Source organism: Elephas maximus, chromosome 14 (assembly GCF_024166365.1).
Source record: "Elephas maximus indicus isolate mEleMax1 chromosome 14, mEleMax1 primary haplotype, whole genome shotgun sequence".
Lineage (NCBI taxonomy): Eukaryota > Metazoa > Chordata > Mammalia > Proboscidea > Elephantidae > Elephas > Elephas maximus.
Window position 1 is genome coordinate 39,605,206 of NC_064832.1, and position 22,351 is coordinate 39,627,556.

A 22,351-nucleotide genomic window follows, 5' to 3' on the forward strand; every position below is an offset into this window, starting at 1 on the left:
TGCAGGGAACATAAGTGTACATATGTCTGTTCTTGTCACTTCTTTGAGGCCTCTTGGGTATAGTTATAAGAAGGTTTGATAAATTTAGTTTTTCTAAGAATTACTCCCTGTCTTCTAATTATTAGCATAAAGTAGTTTGTAGTATCACCTTATATTTTTAATGTCCTTAGGCTCAATAATGATAATCCTCATTTTTATTCCTGATATTATTTGTGCTGTCTTTCTTTTCTTCATGATTGGTTTTGCCAGGGAGGTATCAAATTTACTGGTTTGTTCAAAGAGCCAACTTTTGGCATTATTGAAGCTCTCTTTTGTATGTTTATTTTCTATTTTGATAATTTCTAATTTTATCTTTATTAAACCTTTTTATTTTCTTTAGGTTTAATTTGCTGTTCTTCTTAAAACTTTTTTATATGAATGGTTATATCATTGATTTTCCACCTTTCCATTTAAAATATATGCTTTTGAGTCTATTAATCTGTGAATCTCTCTTTGGATCTCAGTTTTTTTTTCATCTCTAAGAAAGTGCAGTGGACAAGATCATTTTGTAACATGCCTTTAGCCCTATATTCTGACTAGACAAGAAAGAGAACGTATTGAAGTTTCTTTAAAAAGTTTAGAGGATTAGAGATGTCATGTTGTACTTTCTGCCTAGAATGTCTTTTATGTTTTTTAACATACCAAACTATTGTCATTGAGTCACAAATGATCCGTAAATAGTAGTTAAGGAGTTACTTGCTACCAGTTAAAATTCTGTGATAATTCAGAGTGGCTGGATTAAATGTGTGGATATATTATCTGTGAAAAAGCTTACTGAATTTAAAATGTAGTAAAAATTTTATAGTCAAATATTCATATTACTTTTGTTTTCCAAGCTCTATGGTATGGAATATAACATCATACCTATTGCTGTATTATTGGTTGATGATATCATTATACATAAAGTGATATATATTTATTTTAAGGGGGGCTCTAGGTATCTCTCTTTTATAATATATGATATTTAATTTTTGAGGTACGGGGGAAGTAAAAAGGCCCCATTTCTGTTTAAAAAATATAATATTCAGGAATTCTAATTAGACCAATGTTCCCACATATTTCAACAGAAGTTTTTTCTTTATTATGTACAGCTTTAAGAATGTATTTGCCATATAATTTAAGATCATAAAATTGCTTTAGGAGAAACATGTTTTAAAAATCCTAAAAACAGCAGTCTAAATAAAATGCTTGGGATTTCTCTGATCTAAGTGTGACTTACTTTAGGTTTTTACCTTGTTTATTTTAGATTCCTTTTAATGGATTTGTGATGTTTCCATCTAAATAATCAGTTACACTCAATTTAGTTTATAGATGTCATTCCAATAAAATAAGCTATAATATCTATTCAAAACATAATCTTGATAAGTAAAACCATCACCAAACACACATGAAGAAAACACACAACCAGTGTACTTTTAAGGATGGTGATTTTATGTTTTGATGATCAGATCTCATAAAGCAAAGAAGCTGAGCAATGTATGCCTTTAGCTGAAATCAAGATGTTGTCTTAAGGGTATGATTTAGGTAATTTAAAAAATCAGTGTATGTACTTACTTTTGATGGTATATATTTCAAACAGAAGAGGCTATTTAGCTCACGTTTGTGAAATACACCTATTTACTTGTTTTTCTATAATGTTATGTTAATTTGATAAACACATTAAAGGAGACATTTGAATATGTCAACTTCTGTAGCTATACTTCCTCCTAGAATAAAAGTATACATCTGTATTAAAATCAGAAGTATCTCAGGGCTTTGAAATTCTTATTTCACCAATTTTTTTTTTTTCCATTTCCTACCCTTCATGTATGGAGCCCTCGTGGCTCAACGGTTAAGTGCTTGGCTGCTAACTGAAAGGGTGGCAATTCAAACCCGCCCAGTGGCTCTGTGGGAGGAACACCTGGTGATCTGCTCCCATAAAGATTACAGCCTAGAAAGCTTTCTGGGGCTGTTCTACTCTGACGCATGGTGTCACCATGAGTCAGAATCAACTTGACGGCACCCAACAACAATAACCTTTCATACATGAAAATTGCAGCACAGGCTCAGTCGTTAATATAACCTGTGCTCTGGGTGTCGATTGTAAATACACAGTTGCTGGGGCCTCCAAGTACAGCCCCAGTCTTTCCTTCTAATGAGATTTTCTTCTTCTTTCCTCATGTATGTTCAGTATACTCTAGAGTGGACCATTCTCTGTCCTGCTCACGAATTTTGAACTTGCCTGTATCCAGGCCTGTCCTCATCTTTCCATCTAAAATGCACTCCATTTCTCCCCTAGTCCTTCAGGGCTTGGTCCACTGCCACATCTCCATGAAATCCTTCCTGATTTTTCATTTTGAGTATAGCTGTTCCTTCCTCTCGAACTCCATAGCACTGAATTTGTACCACTGTGACAGAAAGAACATAGGCTTTAGAGATGAAATTCTGTCTTTACCACTAACTTTTGTGTGGCCATGAAACTAGTTGGGTCCCAATCTCCTTACCTATCAAACTGAAATAATAATACTATGTAGCGTGGTTGTGAAGATTAAATGAGAGAATGTGTGCAAAGGACCAACAGTGTCTGGCTATTAGCACTTAAACATTTAGGCAAACAAGAGTCTGGTTTATACACTGTTAACTCCTTCATCTAATTAATAGTTGATTAATTTCCCATTGTTTGCTAGTAGCTGTTTTAGGCACTGATGATATATAGATGACAATATTGATCTTGACCTAGTGGTACTTGCTTTCCAGTGAGTGAGAATACATCAACATTTATAATATTGTTATCATATGTAAGTTATTGTATATAAGCTATGAAAGAAGCATGTGCAAGTGCTATGAGGGGGGGCACCAAACCTCTCTGAGTGCATATGTGTGATATGATGGAAGACATCCGGAGAAGGTGACACTCAAACTGGGTCTTAAGTGATAAATAGGAGTTTTCTAAGTGGAGAACGAGAAAGGGGCATTACGGTCCTTGGGAACAGGCTATACAAAAACCAAGAAACAAGAGAGCGAGCATGGTGAGGCGTAGAATGTAAGTGTGTAATGCAAATTTGTGGGAAAAGAAGACAGGGGCCTTCTGGGGGCTTCGTAGGCCCTGCTGAGATTGGATTTTATCCTAAATGCAGTGTGATGAAGTTGAAGCAAGGAAGGTCATTATGGCCATAGTCTATGGGTAAATGAGAGGCAGATGAGATTTGGAGAACAGAGAACACTAGGAGGCAGTTGCAGTAATCCAGGTAAAATTGCTGGAGCTGAACAGACTTTGCCAAGAAGATGGAATGGATTGAGACGGGTTTAAATGGCTAACTTTAGAAGCCTTGCTAATTATGTGGAGGGTGAGGAGAAAAGAGAAGTTAAGGGTGACTCCTTTTCGTATGGTGTATTAATTACGAGGCAGGTGTTTTATGTGGTTCTTAATATGGACCTTTAATGGGTGGATTCCATCTTGGCCTCCACCTCAGGCTCCTATGTGAGCAACCATCCCCAGTTAGAGGCTCTGAGAGCTTGTTTTAGGATTGAGAAAGATATCTTGTTGTTAGGTGCCATCGAGATGTTCCACATCAGCAACCCTACATACAACAGAAGGAAACACTGTTGGGTCCTCCACCATCCTCACAATCATTGCTATGTTTGAGCCCATTGCTGCAGCCATTGTATCAATCTATCTCATAGCACTAGTTTACCAAGCATAATGATTTCTCCAGGGTTTGGTCCCTCCTGACAACATCTCCAGGCTACATGAGATGAAATCTCACCGTCCTTGCTTCTAAGGAGCATTCTGACTGTACTCTCTTCCAAAACAGATTTGTTTGTTCTTCTGGCAGTCCATAATATATTCAATATTCATCACCAACACCAAAATTCAAAGGTATCAATTCTTTTTTGGTCTTTCTTATTCGTTGTCCAGATTTTGTATTTGTATGAGACAATTGAAAATACCATGGCTTGTGTCAGGTGCACCTCAGTCCTCAAAGTGACATCCTTGCTTTTTAACACTTTAGAGAGGTCTTTTGCAAATTTGCCCAATGCAATATGTCATTTGACTTGGTTGCTGCTTCTATGGGCATTGATTTTGGATCCAAGTAGAATGAAATCCTTGACAATGTCACTGTTTTCTGCATTTATCATGATGTTGCATATTGCTCCAATTGTGAGAATTTTAATTTTCTTTATGTTGGCATGTAATCCATACTGAAGGCTGTAGTCTTTTGTCTTCATCAGTAACTGCTTCAAATCTCCTTCACTTTCAGCAAGCAAAGTATTGTCATCTGCATATCGTAGGTTGTTAATGAGTCTTCCTCCAATTCTAATGCCGCATTCTTCGTATAGTCCAGCTTCTCTGATTATTTGCTCAGCATACAGATTGTATATATGGTGGAAGGATACAGCCTGACACACACCATTCCTGATTTTAAACCACACACTATTCACTTGTTCTCTTTGAACAGCTGCCTCGTAGTCTATGTACAGGTTCCTTATGAGGACAATTAACTGTTTTGGAATTCCCATTCTTTGCAGTGTTATCCATAATTTGTTATGATCCACACAGTCAAATGACTTTGCATAGTGAATAAAATACACAGGTAAACATCTTTCTGGTATTCTCTACTTTGAGCCAAGATCCATCTGGCATCAGCAATGATACTCTCATCCCATGTTGTCCTCTGAATCCAGCGTGAATTTCTGGCAGTTCCCATCTCAGCACAGGAACCCCGGGTCCAAAGGACACACTCACCTTCGGGTGCTTGTTTCTTGGTGATATGAGGTCCCTATCTCTCTCCTCCCTTCTCTCTACTAAGATAGATGATGATGCAGGCCACATCCCAAGGAAACTCCCCTTATTTTGGATCAGGGATGTGATCTGAGTAAGGGTGTTGCATCCCACCCTAAGCCTCTTTAAGATAACCTAATCTTGCCTTGTTAACCACAGGCAGAGACTAGGATTTACAACGCATAGGAAAATTACATCAGATCACAAAAGGGAGGACAATCACACAGTGCTCAGAATCCTGGCCAACCAAGTTAACATATATTTTGGGGGGACAAAATTCAATCCATGATGGATACCTTATCTATAATATGTGTGTGTGTGTGTATATACATATATATACATATACACACCTGTGACTGCATTGTACGTGCTCTAACCATCTGATGTGGTTAAAATAATGCATTGTGGATGGTTATTGGTAAGTCATTTGCTTTTCCCCCTTCATATTTATAATTTTTTTTGTCATTTGTGAAACCAAATGAAGTAAAACATTTAGTAAATGAAGTGCAAGACTCTAGCATTGGCCCTGTTAAAATCAAATATCCTGGAGTGAATGATGAGATCCTTTTAAAAGCACAGCTTACTTCAACATACAGTTCTTTACTCAGGCTGAAGAAAACTAAATGTGACAGGATACATTTGGAAATTCTTGAAGTCCCAGAAGGCAGATAGATATATTGGTAGAAAATAGAATAAGTAAAAAGCTTTTCTGAAGTCTCATGGAAAAAATTATTATTGAGCCGTCAAGACACTCTTAGCACTGATAACAGCAGTGGAGAACTGGAGAGATGTCGAATGTCAGCTGCTGCTCAGAAAACTCTGAGATGCTCTTTTGTCCCATCTTCCCTGTAATGAATTTAGAAAAGCTATTTTAGAAACATTCTATCAGCAGTCGAACAGTAGTTTTCCCACTAAGAATGCCTCTTACTGCCACTTTGACAAAGTGAATTATGTCGGTGCCTTTGACTTTTCTGTGTAGGCCTTCAGGGTTTTTCTTTTTTTAAATTCTTCTTTGGATGATCTTCAGATCCATTTAGATTCTTATATTAGTTTTATACCTTTATTTAACAAACACTCAGATAGCAGCTACTTTGAGCCAGGCACTCCTTTAGCCAGTTTTCAAGTTTTAACTCCTTACTCCTCACTGCAATCCTATGACATTGGCCTGGTTACTATCCCTGTTTTAATTTTGAGGACACCGAGTCACAGAGAGGTTAAATAACAAGGCCAGGATCACACAGTGGGGTTTATACACAGTCTGGCTTCAGCCCTGTGCTCTATTCATTACACTCTGCTGCTTCTTGACTTTATTGTGTTAAATTCAATGAGATTTTAAAGAAGATAATGCTTTAATAGGTACTTTAACTCAAAAAGTACTGTCCATCTGATAGAACTGTTAGTCAACAGATTCTTACAGTCTATAATTCAGTTACTTTATAACAGTTTTTTCCTTTAATTTTTAAAAAATCTATTGTGAAATATATTAACAAAAAAATTGCCATTTTTACCGTTTTTAAGCAAGAACCATGTCTTAGTCATTTAGTGCTGCCATAATAGAAATACTACAAGTGGATTGTTTTAACAAAGAGAAATTTGTTCCCTCACAATAAAGTAGGCTAAAGTCCAAATTGAAGGCATCAGATCCAGGAGAAGGCTTTCTCTCTCTATCGGCTCTGGAGGAAGGTCCTTGTCCTCAATCTCTCCTGGCCAAGGAGCTTATCAGGCGCAGGAACCCCCTGTGCAAAGGACGCGCTCTGCTCCTGGCGCTGCTTTCTTGGTGGTGAGGTCCCCAACTCTCTGCTTGCTTCCCTGTCCTTTTATCTCTAGAGAGATAAAAGGTGGTGCAGGCCACACCCAGGGAAACTCCCTTTACCTTGGATCAGGGAGGTGACCTGAGTGAGGGTGGCGTTATAATGCCCCCCTCCCCGAATCCTTTTTAGCATAAAATTAGAACGACAAAATGGAGGACAATGACAGAATACTGGGAATTATGGCATAACCTAGTTGATACACACATTTTGGGGGGGACACAATTCAATCCATGACAAACCATTATTATCTATTTCCAAAAGTTTTTTTTATCAACGCAGACAGAAATTCAGTACCCCTTAAGCAATAACTCCCATCTTCCCTTGCCCCTCCTCCCGTCCTTGCTAACCACTAATAAGCTTTTGTTTGTATGCATTCGCTTGTTTTAGATGTTTCGTGTAAGTGGGATCATACAATATGTGTCCTTTCGTGTCTGGCTTATTTTGCTCAGTATATTATTTTCAAGGTTCGTTTTATGTTGTAACCTGTATCAGAATTTCATTTCCCTTTTATGGCTGAATGATATTCCATAGTATGGATATAACACATTTTATTTACCCACTCATCTGTTGATGCACGTTGAGATTGTTTTCACCTTTTAGCTATTGTGAACAATATTGCAATGAACATCGGTGAACATTGCTTTCAATTCTTTTGGGTGTATTCCTAGGAGTGGAATTGCTGGGTCATATGGTATTTCTAACTTCTTTTCTTAAATAATATTTTATTGTGTTTTAGGTGAAAGTATACAGAGCAAATTAGGTTCCCATGTAACAATTTTCATAAAGATTGTTCTGTGACATTCGTTGCAATTTTCAGAATGTGTCAATATTCTCATTATTTCAATTCTGTTTGTTCTGTTTCCATTGATCTAGCTTCCCTTCCCCTCATTGCCTTCTCATCTTTGCTTTTGGGTGTTAAATGTTTCTAAATTTATCTTTTTGAGGTTAGTACCAAACTTGTTTCCACAGCAACTACACCATTTTACATCCCCACTAGCAGTGCACAAGGGTTCCCATTTCTCCACGTGCTCGCCAGCACTTATTGTTTTCTGTTTTTCTGCTAATAGCCATCCTGGTAATAACTTGATTTTTTTTTCATTTAGCATTATGCTTCTAATTCTTTGCTGAGCTTGATCCCAAAAATCTTTTTCTATGTTATTTTCCCTTGGCCAGTTATTCCATATTTTTCCATTTAATTTCATTTTCTGTTTCCTTGACTGCTTCTCCGATTATTAAATTTACTTTGACTCCTTATCACACCTTCTCTGAGGTTTCCCATCAGCAAATGTATTAACCCTGTTTTCTGTCATCCAGGTTATTCATAAAAATATTAACCAAAATTAATTCCCATGGTCTTCTGCATGACACTCCTCCCGGACTGACGCTGTTTTAGTAATACCCTATCTTTCAGTGCCCCCACCAAATAGTTGTGTTCCTCTGGCTTCTAGTTTGTGGGTTAAAGAGTTGGTCAGTTAGAGCTGCTTACAGCGCTTGAAAGTGGCGATACCAGCAAGCAGCATGCCCTAGACTGTTTTGAAAGAGAAGCCTGGAAACAACGAGGATTCTATGGGTTACTTTTTCTTTCTTATTTTCTAAATCACAAACCTAACAAGCTTGGGAGCCACCAATGCAGTATGTATCTTTTCTTAGTTCTGTTACAGATAACCCTTGCCGCTAGGGAATGCATGCATTCCTTTCAAGTTTATGTACTTTTTTAAGTCTGAGGAAATCTTTTAAAATCCAAAAAAATGTAAATTCTGCTATGTAACAAATACCCATATTTATCACCCAAATTTAACAACTTTTAATGTTTTTTCAAATTTCATTCTGCTCTTCCTTTTCCAGAAGTAAAACACTGTAAGTATAACAAAAGTCTCTTTTGACCATCACCCCTGATTTCATCTCCCCAGATAGCACAAATGGTTAACGCGCTGAGCTGCTAATTGAAAGGTTGGTAGTTCTCCTTCACCCAGGGGCACCTCAGTGAGTTTTGTTGAAAACATACAATATAGCACTGTCCAATTAGTTTGCAAAACCATTGATTGATATCAGGAAAGGTGGAAATTCTCAAGCCTAATCGTAACAAGGAGTCCTGGTGGTGCAATGGTTAAGCGCTCAGCTGCTAACCAGAAGTTTGGCAGTTTAAACTCACCCAGTGGCTCTGCGGGAGAAAGACCTGCTAATCTGGGCCAGTAAAAATTAGCCCCTAGAAAACACCACGAGGCAGTTCTGCTGTGTCATATGGGGCCACTGTGAGTCAAAATCGACTGGACAGCACCACCAACAACAACAATTATAATAAGGCAGTTGTGAGTTTAGTAAAAGATACTGAAAAATGCAGGTCAAGCTCTAGGAAATGCTGCCATTGCACTTCTTCATTTGGATGGACTTCATTTTGTGAATTCCTTCTCGGCTCTGACAGCCATTAAAATGAAGTATCAGAGTGAATGGAGGTTAGGACTGGACCTTTAAATCACACAAATAATAAAGTGTATTAGTCACATCGTTCCCCCCAAAATATCCTTATTTAATTTTTAATGAGAACAAAAAAAATTTTGTGTGTTATTAACAAATAAAATCTAAAATTCTTCTTAATGTATTTCATCTTTAGCTCATGCATTTTTATTTCTGTTTTTGTATGTTTTAGAATGTATCTGCTTAAGAAAGCTTTTATCAACAGTAAGTTTAGAACCACTGACCTGGAACAGGCTCTGCTATTGTGCACGTCAGTCTGTGTCACAGTTATTTGTTCCTATCTCTGTATTCTCTGCTTGACAGTGAGCTTTCCTTAAGGGCTGAGATGTGCCTTTGAACTGCTACCTCCTGCATGGTGTCTGGAGTCTGGTGGATGTTCAATAAATATTTGTTAAACTAGTGAATAAATGCGTCTTTCCCATCCATCTTTGACACGTTCGTTTAGAATCCTCTTTCTGAAATGTATAGATGATTGGCCTTCTCGTGGCTTCACATTTTCCATGAAATGATGGTCAGACTTGATATTTAAGACCCTGTACATTTGGGCCTCACCCTACCTATTCAGCTCTGCTCCCCTCCACTCAACAGTATTCTAGATATACTGGGTAACTTTCCTTGTGTTTCCAAGCTTCTACATGTTTGTCTGTTCCTCTGCCTGGAAGTATGTCCTTCCCATCCCTGCCAGTTAAAATCATGGTCAATCATCAGGACCCTGTTCTCCTCAGTCAGAATTAATTGCCTCCTCCTCTGTGTCCCCATTGAACTTTGTTTTAATCTCTATTATAGCCCGTATTACCTCTGACATAAATTATATTTAATTGTCAAATGTCTGGTTTCCTGTATATCATGTGAGTTTCTTGAGAGCACAATCTCTGAATTACTCATTTTATAACCCTTCAGACCTAATACTCTGCTTTATGTATTAGAAGTATGTAATTAATATTTGTTTAATGCACTCATTGGTTCATTTATTCTTTGGGCAAACATGTATTACGTGCCTGTAGAGTACTAGGAGCCCTGGTGGCACAGTGGTTTAGGTGCTCTGCCGCTAACCAAAAGGTCAGCAGTTTGAACTCACCAGCGGCCCCATAGGAAAAAGACCTGGTAATCTGCTCTCATAAAGATCATAGCCTGGGAAACCGTATAGGGAAATTCTACTCTCGTAGAGAGTCGCAATGAGTTGGAATTGACTCGAGGGCACACAACAGCAGGGTTTTAGGGATGGTGGTTGGCATAAAGTATATAAAAAAAGATGTTTGCCCTTGTGTGTCGATGAGACACCTTGTGAGTGAGACAGTCATATGGATACTTAAGAAGTTTCATAAGTGTGATGTGCTTTCTATGGAACAGTTAGTTCGGCTGGGATGATAGCAGTTGAGCCTCTAAGGAATGGGCCTTAACAGTTTTTCAGGCAAAAAGTGGGAGAAAGCAAGAGAAAACTTCCCAGAAAAGAGAAGAAGTGCTCACAAGTAAACACGAAGCTTCAGGAACTACCAGTAACTCAGTATGGCCTTAGGGTCCATGATTGAAATAGCTAAAATGTATCCACTTCAGCAAACATTATTGAGCATCTACTGTACGCTGGTCACTTTTCTAAGCTTGAGTGATGATGTATCAGTGGGCCTTTTTATGTTTCAGTTAATGTGGAGGGGAGAAAGAGAGAGAAGGAGATCATTAAAATATGTAGTTTGTGAGATGGTGATAAGTGCTATGGAGAAAATAAAGCTGGAAAGGGGGCAAGAGCAAGGGCTACAATTTTACATAGGCTGGACAGGAAGGACTCACTGAGAAGGCTGACACTTGGAGAACACCGATGGGCAGTAGACTGTTTCCAATCTTTCACCTCTGAGAACATGCCCTTTTTTTTTTTTTCCTTTAGTTTTACCTATGTATTAAGTATTGTTTTTCTTCTTTTTGGTATGTTTTTTAGAGAGCTCCTAACTGATCATAAATAAATAGGACCAGTACCTAACCTCCAATGAGAGCAGGACAAATGAACCACATTACTTCATGTTCCTATTGAAACAGTAGACAAGATTGTCCAAGAGATCAGAAAATTTTTTACTTCCTAGATGACATAAATAGTCCCAGTTGCCATTGAGTTGACCGCGATTCATGGCGACCCCATGTGTGTCAGAGTAGAGCTGAGCTCCACAGAGTTTTTAGTGGCTGATTTTTCACAAGTAGATGGCCTGGCCTTTCTTCTGAGATGCCTCTGTGTGAACTCAAACAGCCAGCCTTTTGGTTAGCAGCTGAGGGCATTAACCATTTGCACCACTTGGGGACTCCCAAGATGGACATCAGCAACTTGATATCTCAGTATGGTGCAGCTGCTAAAATGTCCACCGGCAGAAGTAAAAAAATGCTGCACAAAACACCTTTTTAGCATCATTCAGGAGGCTCTCCACAGTGATTACCCAGACATAGTTCATAAAGCAGGGAAAAAAACTGTCGTCCTTTACAACCACTGACTTTCTTAGTTTTGGGCACAAGGAATAATGTGATAGATACAGAACAGAAAAAGTGTCCCGATGCTGAACTTGCTGTGCAGTGTCAGCTGGCTACACTTCGTTTCCTGAAGGTGTTGGTTCAGGACAGTAGCACCGTGTTGCTGTTTTCCTAATGAGTGACTTAAACATTTTTATATTGAAACAAACTAGATTGACTTTGGAATAGCACTTAAAATCTATATTAAATTTTAAGGTAAAACAAAAAAAAGGTGACCAAAAAAAAAAAAAAAATGCTTAGAAGGCAGCTTGCTCCTTTGCCCTCTAATTCCTCAGCAATATCTGTTCCTTCTCCTTTGCCATTAAAATAATAGTGGAAAATAGACCGGAGTTGAAATGAACTCTAACTTCTGATGCTAAAAGCAATACATACTATTGTTCTTATGGTACCCCTTTAAGAAAAATCTATAATGCAGACTTAATAAAATAGGTAATTTGCAGAAAACTTAAAACACAGGCATCCTTTAAGAATTCTCTGAAGGTAGTGCTTATTTATGTACTATTTTCTGTTTGACTCACATGGTTAAAGTCTGATAAATTTAAAAGCAGAACACTGGGGCTATGGCAGGAAAAGCATGGGCTCCAAAAACAAGATAGATAAATGGGATCTCATAGAAATTAAATACTTCTGTTTATCAAAAGACTTTATAAAAAAAGCGAGAAAGCCTACAGAATGGGAGAAAATTTGGAACACCACATATCCAATAAAGGTGTAATAGCCAAAATATATAAAATACTTCTATAACTTAACAACAAAAGACGAACAACCCTATTAAAAAATGGGTGAAGGACTTGAACAGACATTTCACCAATGAGGATATTCAGATGACCACCAAGCACATGAAAAGATGCTCAGAGTCATTAGCCGTTAAAAAGGAAGCCAAACCTGTTGCTGTTGGGTTGATTCTGACTCATAGCTACCCTATAGGACAGAGCAGAACTGGTTTCCAAGGAATGGCTGGTGGATTCGAGCTGCCAGCATTTTTAGCAGCCAGGCTCTTAACCACTGCACCACCAGGGCTCCCATTAGCCATTACCAAAAAAAAAACCAAACCCATTGCCATCGAGTCGATTCCGACTCACAGCGACCCTATAAACCAAAACCCACATCCACTGCCATTGAGTCGATTCCGACTCATAGCGACCCTATATGAGATACAAATCAAAACCACAATGAGATACCATCTCACCAGCATTATTGATCACTGGATCTGAAAATACTAGGTGTTGGCAAGGTTGTGGAGAAACAGGAATCCTCATCCATTGCTGGTGAGATTGTAAGTTGGTACAGCCATTGTGGAAGAGTATGGTGGTTCCTCAAGTGGAGACTTCTGCTTAGAATGCATTAAACGTATGTGAATGACCGTGGTATAATTTAGAAAATCATGGCAAGAGTGGTTATACAACCTGAAGAATGTAATCAATGTCGCTACAAAGCGTACGTGCAGAAATTGATGAAATATTGTATGTTTTGTTGTATGTATATTGCTATAATTTTTTTTAAAAACTCAGAACAGAAAAAATGTATTTTGGGTTATTCACCAAAAGAGACATGTCTAACTAGCTTCATAGAGAACATGCCTCTTTAAGTAACTTAAAGAGCAATAAGATTGGTTAATCATGTTTTTTGGTGATCAAAAATATTTATTTTATCTTAATTTTTTTGAATTGCTTATTATAAAGCATCTTTGGGCATTTAAACTCTTGCAAGATCTAGTTTATACTGTATGAAAGATGGTACATTATTGTGTAATAAGATAATTTCACTTAAAAATAATATGAATTTAAGTTCATCAAAGGAAGGAATTTTTTGCCTGTTTTGTTCACAGATACTTCTCCAGCACCTAAAATAATGCCCAATAGTCAATAGTCAATGTTCAATGACTGATATGAAAGAGGTCCCTTAATACTTTTTGACTCTTTATCATACTTTTGGTATCACAACTAGTAACGCTTTAAAAATATATAAATTACTGTATACCTTATTTTCTGATGAAGATTATCCCCTATGGACACAGTGTTCTCCAGACTCTCACACTGGATGCATCTGTGTATGCATGTTTGTTGATTGTTGTTGAGCTGATTCTGACTCATGGAGACCCCATACGTGCAGAGTAGAACTGACTCATAGGATTTTCAAGGCTGTGACCTTTTGGAAGCAGATCCCCTGTCATCTGAGGTACCTCAGGATAGGTTCGAACCACCAGCCTTTTGGTTAGTAGTCAAGCACTTAACCGTTTGCTCCACCCAGGGACTCATTCAATTTCCTATTTTTTACCTGCTTTCCTTCTTCCATTCCTTTTTTAAAAACTGATTAGAAAATAGGTACTTTTTTTAAGTAGCGAAGAAAGAGAGAAATAAAGGACCTGCATACTGTTTTTTTGTTGTTGTTGTTGTTCAGAAAAAGGAAAATAAAGTTCCTGCAAAGAAATTAGGTAATTTTCTGAGTCCCTAAAATTTACCAAGTAGAAAAGCTAGTTTTCAGAGTAAAGATAAACTTAATTTTTTGAACAGTATGCCATTTTAGTCGATTTATTTTTAAAGACTGAACAACTTACAGTATTTTCAGGGTTTGTCAAAAGACTTGATAATCAGTATAGCTTTGATTATTGGAGGAATTTACTTCTAAATAGTGTTAATATTTAATGTAGTGCTAGGAGATGTGGTAGAGGTAGCTAGATTTTGAAGACTGCATATTATGAAATGTTTGGCTGTCATCAAATGATTGTTTTGCTGTGACTATTTTCTGTTCCCGGAAAGAACCTACCTCTGAAGAGCAAAGTGTTTCATCACAGTAGACTTCCTTCCATAAATATTATTCCCCTAATGTCTTCCTTTCTTTTATGGTTTGTTAGGATTTTTTACATCTGGGCATATTAGCGATGAGTGATTGACTACTAAATAAACTGTTTGTCCTCCAAAACAACTATTTTAAGAGCTGGAGCCTTTTCAGTCACTTCAACAGAAATAATATTTTGCTTATCTTACTAAAAGGACTTTTCACTCAAACCACTGTATAATGCTGTTCATATTCTCTCTTTCTGTCCATTTTTATCTGCATTGATTTCTGCTCTACTGTGTTCCCTCATATGTTCTATCTTAATTCCCGCAGTAAAGATGATTAATCTTGGGCTTTGGGAAGTTGAGTGATTGACCAAGCTAGAAGAAAGGCTCGGATTTAGCCCAGTGCTGTTTCTAACCAACATTGTAGTAATCATAGCTCATTTGGGTCTTCCCTTTCTCTATTGTTGGTAAAACTGCTTATGGTAATGACTTTTCTGCTTGAAAGCCTGAGGTAAATTTCTTTCCCAATATGGCAGAATAAATTTCCCAGTTTTATTCAGCAGAGAGCTGGGAATGTGTGTAATCATTGCTTAGCTCTTACACTTGTAGGTACAATGCTCTTTTTTTATTAGCGGTAATGATTTTCAGTGCTCCTTACCTTTATCCCATTGCTTATTTTGAAGTAAGTCTTGGGAAAATGATGGTTTGGATGATGCCATGAACCCTTCCTCACTTGAAAAATATCTTTAGATGGAATTTACTTCTCAATCAGTAATGTTACATTTATAGCTTATTGGTAAAAAAAATTACAGTTTAATTCTATTTTTATAACTCATCCTTTTTAAAATGTTAAGCAGATATTTGTTATATGCTGTGTTACACACTGTATACCGTATTCTACCCTTTCTTTCTTGTCCTTGGTTTATATTAATGAGTGGACTATTCCTATTTTATTTTAATGAACTATAAAGTTACAGAGGTTTTTTGTTAGCTATTTGAAACTCTTGTGTGTCTACTTTCTTTCTTCTTTTTTTCCTTTAAATATTTTATTGTGTTTTGGTGAAAGTCTACACAGCAAGTTAGGTTTCCATTTAATGACTTCTATACATATTTTCCAATAATATTGGTTATTTTTTGAAATTGTGTTAACATTCTCATCTTCCTTCATCTTATGTTTAACTATTTGATTGTTTTTCTAAAAGAAAGCTAACTATAAATCAATTCAAATGTAACTCATTAAAATATCATGTTCAAAATAAACATCACTACCATTCTTTACACAAATTTGTGTTAAAAATATGATGTTTTGAAATCTTTTGCTCGTCAGTAAACTAGTGGATATTATCTTAATGTACCTTCACCAGCAACATTTTAGAAAAGATTGTGCTTGCTCTTTAGAAGCTAATTTTCTTTCCTTATTTTGAAAAAACTTGGTCTTTACACAGTTTTATTACTTTTATTGCATTTGAGATCATTTAAAATTAACTTTGAAACATTGATGACTTTCAATTTAAAAAAGAAAAACCTTAAATCACAGAGTTAAAAGGATAGAGTTCAGCACAGTATTTCTTTGAGTGGCCCTTTTATTGACACCAACTTTGATAGACAGCTTGAGTTTGTAAGGGAGTAAGAAGTGAGAACAAGTGGTGATAACATAAATGTCAGCAGTTAGCTGAACGTTCTAATTAGTTCATCAAACATTCCTAGTAACTGCCATGCACCGGAAAGGCACCTCTTTGCTAAACTCTAGGCTCAAGAAGTATGATTGAGGTGTGTTTTAACTTTTCTTCCCCCAGTATTGTTGAAATTGTTGCACCTAATTAAACTTTTATTAGTTTATATTTCAAAGCTGTTCTTTAGAAGAACAGATCAAACTAGAATTGAAATTGTAGCAAGTAAAATATTCCCTGGGGGTCAATTGCTTATTTATGTGGAGAATTAGTATCTTTTGGTCTAAGATGCTCATCAGTGAAGAGCAATGGGTTTTATCAGATACTTTCTGAAAAAGAATCATTGTATTGTCTTTAAAAGTTGATATGGTACGCTTGAAGAAAACTTCCATACATCAGAAAACATGAGTGAAAAAACAAGGCACACTGGGTAAAGATATTTACAGCCTAGAGAGACAAAGCACTAGTATCCTGAATATTGAACTCCTGCAAATAAGACAAAGACAAGTGATATAGTAATGGATAAAAGATATGACATGGGAATTCCCAGAAGAGGGACGTCAAATGGCTAATAGGTACATGAGAAAGTGCTCAACCTTACTTGTAGTTAGGGAAATACTAACTAAAATAACAAGGAAACACTATAGGGTTGCTTTCTTTTTTTTTTTATAGGGTTGCTTGGAGCCCTAGTGGTGCAGTGGTTAAGAGCTTGGCTGCTCCTTGGGAACACTATGGGGCATTCTACTCTGTCCTGTAGGGTGACTATGAGTTGGAATTGACTCCATAGCAATGTTTTGGGTTTTTTTTCCCCCTTTTATACTTTCAATATGAGTCAGAATTGACTCGATGGCAACGGGTTTGGTTGTGCTTTAACATTTATCTGATTAGAAAAATTTAAAAGGCCAATATCACCTAGTATTGGCAAAGATGTTGAGCAACAGAAACTCCTCTACTGCTGATGCTAGTGGAAATTGGTCCAGTTTAGCAGTATCACTAAAGTCAAGGTTATCCGGCAAGTCCACTCTAGGTGTATATTCTAGAGAAACTCTTTTATATGTGCAATCAGGGACATGTTGAAAAATATTCGTAACAACAATGATTATGACAGCCAAAAATAGAAAAAAATAAAAATGTCCCTCAGGAAAAGAATGCGTAAATAAATCAATTCACTCAATGAAATACTATAAAGCAGTGAAAATGAGTGAATGAGAACTACATTTATTGACTTGTATAAATCGCAAAACAAAATTTGTGCAAGAAAAGTTGCAGAATGATGTGTACAATATGAGTATGACACTAATATAATGCTTAGAACCCGTAACAACACTAGTTGTTGATTCTCAACCTTTTCAAACATAGAGAAAGCATGAAAAACACATTTGGGATTAATAAACCCCAAATTCAGGAGGGAGAAAGGAAATGAAATTGGAGAGGGCTTCAAATGCATTTGTCATGTATTCTTTTATTTGTTGAAATTATCCATTAAAAAAGGAGGAGGGACAGTTGATATGCAGCCTGAGACAATGGGTATTTCACTTTGTCACTTACTAAGTTGAGGCTTATAACGTAATAGGATACTTAGTATCTTGGAAAACAAGCTTTTGTATTTTATTTTTTATTTTAAGTACTATGAGAGGGTATTGGGGTTTTTTTTCTAATATATATAGGGAAACCTACAGAAAAATAAGCTAACCCCTTTTTTAACTCAATATAATTTTACATATTTTACTAACCTTTGCTTTTCCTTTGATGTGTAAGATGAAAAAATCAATAAGAACAGAACAATTCCATTTTTCTCCTTTCTCACAGAATACTCCACTGAAAGCCATGTTTCCCTTTTGTTATTTACCCTCATTTGTAGTCTTTTTCAGAAATCATCTGATTTTTGCTTGTTCCCTCAAAGCTATGGTTATTTCTAGCACAAAAGTCCCTTGAAAAATCTAATTTTAGACAAGATATGTACTATCAGAATTCAGGTGTCATAGAGCAATTTCATTTGCCTTTTTAAAGTTGGAACTTAGCTTGAAACTACTGTTCTTAATCCGTTTTGAAGGACTGTAATTATGACGGTAACAATTTCTCCTTTTTACTGACAATGATGCAAGAGTTCCTTTTTCCTTTTTGGTGCTGGAAGGTGTCATATTGTTGCCCATTAAATACGTGACAGCTGAGGTGAGAAGTTCATTGTGTTGCTATAAAAATCTGTGTGAACGCATCTTTTTTCCCTTTCTCGCCCACCCCCCTCCTCTATTGCTAGAATATTAACAGTGAATTTAAGTGAGACTAATTAAACTCTGTTCTTGATTTGTTCAAAACTCTTAAAACTTAATTTGCTAACAAAAAAGATAACATAAACTATGTCCTACAGTAAATTTACCAGACCCAGGAATACAGAAAATGGATATATGACTATATGTCATTGTGTTGCATTAGAAACATTTCACTCACACTAAATGTTGATGAACCAAAAAAAAAAAAAAAAAAAACACTGCCCTTGTGTTGATTCTGACTCATAGTGATCCCATACGGTTTCCGAGGCTATAACTGTCGATGGAAGCAAGCTGCCACATCTTTCTCCAGCAGAGCCACTGGTGGTTTCAAACCACCAACATTTTGGTTAGCAGTTAGTCACTTTAACCACTGCACCACTAGGGTGGTCAAAGTTGATAAGCACTGATAAGTTGTCACAATATCTTCTCACTTTCCTTAATGTTTCCAAGGCTTTATTCCAGACACTGTTTGACTTTTGTAGAAGATGAAAGAATAATGTTGAATTCATTGAAAAAAGTAGCATAAGGGCCACAGAAAGCAGTAGATCATGGGAACAGGTGCCAGGCCAGTGGGGAGCTTGGAAACAGGGATTAGGAATGGTTATAAGCCAGACCCCTGGGGGATTAACTAAGCAACCAGTCACCATTCTGTCAAGTTAGAGGGAGAAGCCTTTCAAGGTTGGTGCAAATGAGGCAACCAATCAGGAGTCTAGAAACTTCCAGTGTCAATAATTATATTGCCAACATGTCTGCTGAAGCCCTTGTGGATAAGGACTCTGCTGCAGAAGCCGCCTGCTAAATAAAAAATCAGAATTCTACTCAGTGGAGTCCATGATGGACAAAAACCATCTCCCCTTCAGCCTCATGACTGGTCAACTGAAGTGTACTTGCTGGATATGATGTACTTTCTGATACAAACTTATGGATATACAGGAAGATTCCTTACTTTGAGAGAGTTAGCCTTAATCTAACCCAGCATTTACTAATGTGGGCTCTGTAGCTCAAGAAAAGGTTTACACAGAAAGAAACATTCTTTGATGGTTACAAGGATGGGGAAAGGGGGAAGGGAAATCACTAACTAGATAGTAGACAAGAGACAACTTTGGTGAAGGGAAAGACAACATACAATATAGGGGAAGTCAGCACAACTTGACCAAAGCAAAGTTGTAGAAGTTTCCTAGACACATCCAAACACCTCGAGGGACTGAGTTGCTGGGGCTCAGGGCTGGCATAATATAGTTGGTGAGGAAAATGTTCTGTATCCCACTTTGGTGAGTAGTGTCTGAGGTCTTAAAAGCTTGCAAGTGGCAATCTAAGATACATCTGTTGATCTCATCCCTTCCGGAGCAAAGGATAATGAAGAAAAACAAAGACACAAGGGAAATATTAGCCCAAAGGACTAAAAGACCACATGAACCAGAGCCTCTACCAGCCTGAGACCAGAAGAACTAGATGGTGTCCAGCTACCACCACTGACTGCTCTGACAGGGATTACAACAGAGAGGTCCAGACAGAGTGGAAGAAAAATATAGAAGAGAATTCAAATTCATGAGAAAAGGCCAGGCTTACTGGTCTGACTGAGACTGGAGGAACTCCCCAAACTATGGCCCCTGGACACTCTGCTAACTCAGAACTGAAACCACCCCTGAAGCCCACTTTTCAGACAAAGACTAGACAGGCCTATAAAAACAAACAATAACACATGTGAGGAACTTGCTTCTCAGTTCAATCAAATATAAGAGACCAAATGGGCAACTCCTGCCCAAAAGCAAGACGAGAAGGCAGAAACAGGAACTGGACAAATGAACACAGGGAACCCATGGTAGAAAGGGGGAGCATATTCTTGCATTGTGGGGATTACAACCAATGTCACAAAACAATATATAAGTTTTTGAATGAGAAACTAACTTGAGCTGCAAACTTCCACCTAAAGCACAATAAAATAAAGTACAAAAATGAGGGACAAGGTAGATATGATCTATACCCTTACATCTTTTAGTTTGTGCAAAAAGATAGGTATTAAAATAAGTAACTGTGATACAGTTTGCTAAGGGCTAAGATAGAGGAATCCAGGGTTCAAAGGAAGCATATAGCAAGAGCACCTAACCTGGTCTGAAAAGGGGCAAAGAAGAGATTTACAAGAAACACCACTTATCTAAAACCTGAAGATCAATTAGAAGTTAGACAGGCAAGTAACTTTCAGTCATCAGAACAGCAACAACAACAACAAATGGCTAAACGTGGCGTGTAATTATGCTCCTACTGTCTGACAGGTACTATGGTAGATACTTTTTAAACATTATATCAGGGGACCTCCTGGGTGGGTTTTATTACTTGCCTAAGCTCATACGGTTAATAAGTGGCCAGAACCAGAATTTGAATCCTGATTGGTCTGACTCCAAGGTCCTCTTTCCCCTACCCCACAACAAAAACCCGTTGCCGTTGAGTCTATTCCGACTCATAGTGACCCTATAGGACAGAGTAGAACCTCCCCATAGGGCTTCCAAGGAGCAGCTGGTGGATTCGAACTGCTGCCCGGTTAGTTAGCAGCCGAGTTCTTAACTACTGTGCCACCAAGGCTCCTAGCATGCCACAGTCATCACCAAACTTGCAATCAAAATTAATTTTAAATAAGGTGTTATATATATGTATGTGTATTAAATTATTTATATATATATTTTTTTAATTTTCTCCTCCTCACACTCAGGAGATAATTTTGAGGAGTGAAATGGTCACAAGAGAAATTACCAGAAGGAGAAAGAGAAGAACCCGGATAATCTGTAAACCTGGGTTAATTCCCAAAGTGCTATTGCTGAATGGAATTTCAGCTGCTATTTTTATTCATCTTAGGAAAAGCAGGATGGTGAACAAGAAGAAAAAAGAAGTGCTCTTGTGTTATGTTTTTATTCATGATCAAACATCGGCCCATTTCCTTATTAACCATAAGATGTATTGGTTTAACTTTCAGGGACACCACAGTGCAAACCCTTACTCTTCAACCTTCTGTTAAAGATGGACTTATTGTGTATGAAGACTCGCCTTTGGTTAGTAATCCAATTATATGAATATTTTAGCTATATTTTTGGAATGATAGTTATATTTTAGCCTTGGAGAGGGAAAAATCTCCCATAAATTCTAATATATTTTAGTCTAACTGGAACAGTACTTGTTCATGTGTCATATGGACAGGAGATATTTAAATGTGGATTATTGTGAAAAGAACATGTTTTATTCTCATCTCTCTTCAGAATGAGAGATTCAGGGAATGACAGAAATCCTCTATTGATTTCTTTTGCTTTCCAGAATTTTTTTAAAAAAGCTTGCTGTTGTTTTGAAATGTGTAGTTTGAAATTAGGGAGTGTTTCTAGAATGCTTTTTAAAATGCTTTGTTTTGGGTAGCTGGGAAGATCCAGTCCTCAGGTTCCCCACATAAGACCCAAAGAAATCCTGGACAGCCAAGGGTGTCCCTCTGTGCGGACAATTCCTTCGCAGCAACAGCACAAATAAGCCATCATGGGAACCTCAGTGGCCCAGACTCTTTAGCATCTCATGTTTGAATTCTCCTAGGTTGGCTTCTACGTTACCTGAATAGAGATTAAAAGCTGGGGTTAGGACAGAAGCTATACTTTTTCTCTCAATATTATTTCAATTTATTGTTACCATAAAATAAAAAATATCAGCTTTTTTTTAGAAAGTGGAATACAATTCTTGTAGTAGAGGGGATCACCTATTTCTTACCTGTATTTCCATAAAATTACCCCCAAAACTAAGCAATCAGATTTTTTTGATATAAGCCACTTTATGTTATGAGATATCGCTTACTATTTAAAGCAAAGTCTTTGGATTCACATTTAAATTTATTGAGTATTCCCTCCTACTTACCTCTAGGAAATGTTTTAAAGAATTCTTGCTAGCTTTTTTTCTTTCCTTCTTTTTTTTTTTTTTATAATGCCACCATTACCCATTCACCAAAGACCCAGGACTCTTCTTATTTTCTCTCCTCCCATCTAAGCAGTTGCCAAGACTATATATC

At 37.1% G+C, this 22,351-nt stretch overlaps 1 protein-coding gene across 2 annotated transcripts in view; it reads left to right on the top strand.

The window, feature by feature from the left end:
* Positions 1 to 22,351, top strand: part of VWA8 (von Willebrand factor A domain containing 8) — a 481,697-nt gene that overhangs the window by 244,623 nt on the left and 214,723 nt on the right. For both annotated transcript variants that reach the window (XM_049853196.1, XM_049853197.1), the window contains exon 22: positions 21,287 to 21,362. In XM_049853196.1, the coding sequence (XP_049709153.1) occupies positions 21,287 to 21,362 (76 nt within the window). The remainder of the gene's footprint in view (positions 1 to 21,286; positions 21,363 to 22,351) is intronic.